Raw genomic sequence first — 3,966 nt, 5'->3', positions numbered from 1 at the left:
TTTTTCTCTAGTCTAAAAAAAAAGTATTTCTATTTTTAGCTACATATACAAGTGAACACCATCTGTTTGACAAAAAAAAAAAAAAAATACAAGTGAACACCATCTTAATCACATGATTGTTGTGATCTTCTCAACAAAGAAGAAGAAATCATATATACTGTTCGCCAAATTAAATGTGATACTTAAAACACTCTTTAGATGTAGGTTAGATAAGTTGGAGGCCATGTTGCCTCCCACCAATTTAATTTCGTAAGGCTGTTATAATTTGCCAAGGGGCTCAAATGCGTTGTCTCAATTCCTATTCTTTATTCTATTTTTCCCCCATACCTTTTTTNAAAGCAATGGCTCTGTACAGAAGCTTGGAAGAGATGGGCATTAAACCAGATAGTATAACATTCACAAGCCTCTTATCTGCTTGTAACCATGCTGGGGATATTGACCAAGCAATCGGGATTTTCACTGATATGGTTTCAAAACATGGCATGTGTCCATGCTTGGAACATTATGGACTAATGGTAGATCTTCTTGCATCAGCTGGAGAAACAGACAAGGCCTTAAGGTTAATCGAGGAAATGCCATACAAGCCAGACGCAAGAATGATCCAATCTTTGGTTGCTTCTTGCAACAAGCAGCATAAGACTGAGCTTGCGGACTACTTATCAAGGCATCTGCTTGAAACGGAACCTGAAAACTCTGGTAACTATGTGACGATATCGAATGCTAATGCGGTCGAAGGAAGTTGGGATGAAGTTGTGAAGATGAGAGAGATGATGAAAGCTAAAGGTTTAAAGAAAAAACCTGGATGTAGTTGGATTCAGATTAAAGGAGAAGAAGACGGTGTCCATGTGTTTGTTGCCAATGACAAGACACATATTAGGAACAATGAGATACAAAGGATTTTGGCATTGTTACTATATGATATGCGTTCTGATGTCAAATGATATTTATGTGTATGAGATATTATAAATTAGTATGTGTATATTCACAATCTCAAGAATTGAATATATGTTTATCATCCATCGTATACTCTAGATACTACGAAAGGTTTCTACCATCGTATCGTAAGTGACATGGGACAACAAACCGTTGCGTCAGAGCTTTCAAACAACAAACTAATTTACTCAACTCTCAGACAGTACTACTACTATATATATCCAGCTAGTACAAGGACCGACCGATTGTCGGTGGAGAATCTGAAGACAGATCACAACCATCCACGTGGGATGCATGTGTATATGATAATACCCTTGGCCCCTGCGCCACCAGTTTCAGGCCTCATCTCCGGTTTTCGCTGACCGTAACGATCACGCATTCATGCGTTTTTTAAAGCTTTTGCTTTGTCTTCAGTCTTCACCGACACTTAGTAGTTAGTACTTGACCACACAGTCAAAAGAACTCAATTTCCGTCTAATCAAACTTTACAAGGAATAAACAAGATGTTTTGTTAACAATATTGTGACAAGTTTACTAAAATACTTAGGAGTTAGGATTTTAAATGATTATTCGTTAATGAATAAAACATTAAACGAAATAGAAGAAGATTCTATGCTTGTGAAATGGGCTTAAATATATATCAATAATGGGTTTAATGAGTTTCTGATACCTTAATTTATGAAGAGGAGATACTCTTCCAACTCCCACGTGACCATGTTTGATTTTTCTTTTTTTTTGCTTTTGGTGGACGTGATATATATAACAATAAAAATTTGTATGTTTTTCTCTAGTCTAAAAAAAAAGTATTTCTATTTTTAGCTACATATACAAGTGAACACCATCTGTTTGACAAAAAAAAAAAAAAAATACAAGTGAACACCATCTTAATCACATGATTGTTGTGATCTTCTCAACAAAGAAGAAGAAATCATATATACTGTTCGCCAAATTAAATGTGATACTTAAAACACTCTTTAGATGTAGGTTAGATAAGTTGGAGGCCATGTTGCCTCCCACCAATTTAATTTCGTAAGGCTGTTATAATTTGCCAAGGGGCTCAAATGCGTTGTCTCAATTCCTATTCTTTATTCTATTTTTCCCCCATACCTTTTTTAAACCTCAATTCTCTATCTACATTTTATTTTAATTTTATGTTTACTACGTCATATTAATTACAAATAGCACTTTTTAAATCATATAAACCTAACATTATTTCACTTTAGATCATCATTATGTGTCACCTGTTCCCTCTAATCTAATATTAAATTCCTTCGGCGACAAGTTACAAATTAGTAGGTGGAACCGTTGAAGGCTGGAAAGAACAGCATTATGATATATGATCACAAACTTTGCAAAACCCATAAGCTTAACTTCACAATAAATACATTTAAATCATGTCATCACAATAAATAATTTATTTTTTAAAACTCAATGGCACAAGCGTAATTTCATTCACAATCCACGTCCATTTAACTAAACACCATCTTCTTGATCTTCTTGTTCCCTTCACTTTAAGCTCTTCTTAACTCACTCACTCACTCTCTCTCTCTCTCTCTCAAACAACCAAATACTTCATCTCTCTCTCTGGAACAATGGCGAAGAAGATGAGTTCTATCATCATCTTCAACATCCTCCTCCTCCTCACAATCCAAACCCACGCACACAACGTCACGCGCCTCCTAGCAAACCACCCTTCANCTTTTTTTTTGCTTTTGGTGGACGTGATATATATAACAATAAAAATTTGTATGTTTTTCTCTAGTCTAAAAAAAAAGTATTTCTATTTTTAGCTACATATACAAGTGAACACCATCTGTTTGACAAAAAAAAAAAAAAAATACAAGTGAACACCATCTTAATCACATGATTGTTGTGATCTTCTCAACAAAGAAGAAGAAATCATATATACTGTTCGCCAAATTAAATGTGATACTTAAAACACTCTTTAGATGTAGGTTAGATAAGTTGGAGGCCATGTTGCCTCCCACCAATTTAATTTCGTAAGGCTGTTATAATTTGCCAAGGGGCTCAAATGCGTTGTCTCAATTCCTATTCTTTATTCTATTTTTCCCCCATACCTTTTTTAAACCTCAATTCTCTATCTACATTTTATTTTAATTTTATGTTTACTACGTCATATTAATTACAAATAGCACTTTTTAAATCATATAAACCTAACATTATTTCACTTTAGATCATCATTATGTGTCACCTGTTCCCTCTAATCTAATATTAAATTCCTTCGGCGACAAGTTACAAATTAGTAGGTGGAACCGTTGAAGGCTGGAAAGAACAGCATTATGATATATGATCACAAACTTTGCAAAACCCATAAGCTTAACTTCACAATAAATACATTTAAATCATGTCATCACAATAAATAATTTATTTTTTAAAACTCAATGGCACAAGCGTAATTTCATTCACAATCCACGTCCATTTAACTAAACACCATCTTCTTGATCTTCTTGTTCCCTTCACTTTAAGCTCTTCTTAACTCACTCACTCACTCTCTCTCTCTCTCTCTCAAACAACCAAATACTTCATCTCTCTCTCTGGAACAATGGCGAAGAAGATGAGTTCTATCATCATCTTCAACATCCTCCTCCTCCTCACAATCCAAACCCACGCACACAACGTCACGCGCCTCCTAGCAAACCACCCTTCATTCTCCTCCTTCAGCCATTACCTAACACAAACCCACCTCGCCGACGAAATCAACCGGAGAACAACCATAACCGTATGCGCCGTCGACAACGCCGCCATGGCAGCGTTAACCTCAAAAGGCTACACAATCACGACTCTCAAGAACATCCTCTCGCTTCACGTCCTTCTTGATTACTTCGGAACCAAAAAACTCCACCAGATCCGTGACGGTTCTGCTCTCGCCGCTACTATGTTCCAAGCCACCGGAGCTGCTCCTGGAACCACCGGATTCGTTAACATTACGGATCTGAGAGGTGGTAAAGTCGGGTTTGGTCCTGACGGCGGAGATCTGTCTTCTTTCTTTGTTAAATCTATTGAAGAGGTTCC

The 3,966-nt window shown here is 36.3% G+C and overlaps 2 protein-coding genes across 2 annotated transcripts in view; both read left to right on the top strand.

The window, feature by feature from the left end:
* Positions 1-1,019, top strand: part of LOC104763480 (pentatricopeptide repeat-containing protein At5g55740, chloroplastic-like) — a 5,269-nt gene extending 4,250 nt beyond the window's left edge. The window contains exon 2 of the mRNA XM_019239845.1: positions 336-1,019. Coding sequence (XP_019095390.1) covers positions 336-941 — 606 coding nt within the window. The 3' untranslated portion in view covers positions 942-1,019. The remainder of the gene's footprint in view (positions 1-335) is intronic.
* Positions 3,411-3,966, top strand: part of LOC104763479 (fasciclin-like arabinogalactan protein 1) — a 3,834-nt gene continuing 3,278 nt past the window's right edge. Inside the window, exon 1 of the mRNA XM_010486843.2 lies at positions 3,411-3,961. Within this exon, the coding sequence (XP_010485145.1) occupies positions 3,497-3,961 (465 nt within the window). The 5' untranslated portion in view covers positions 3,411-3,496. The remainder of the gene's footprint in view (positions 3,962-3,966) is intronic.

Source organism: Camelina sativa, chromosome 18 (assembly GCF_000633955.1).
Source record: "Camelina sativa cultivar DH55 chromosome 18, Cs, whole genome shotgun sequence".
NCBI classification, from domain to species: domain Eukaryota; kingdom Viridiplantae; phylum Streptophyta; class Magnoliopsida; order Brassicales; family Brassicaceae; genus Camelina; species Camelina sativa.
The sequence above is the reverse complement of the archived record's forward strand: the minus strand, read 5'-3'. Positions and strand labels throughout refer to the sequence as shown.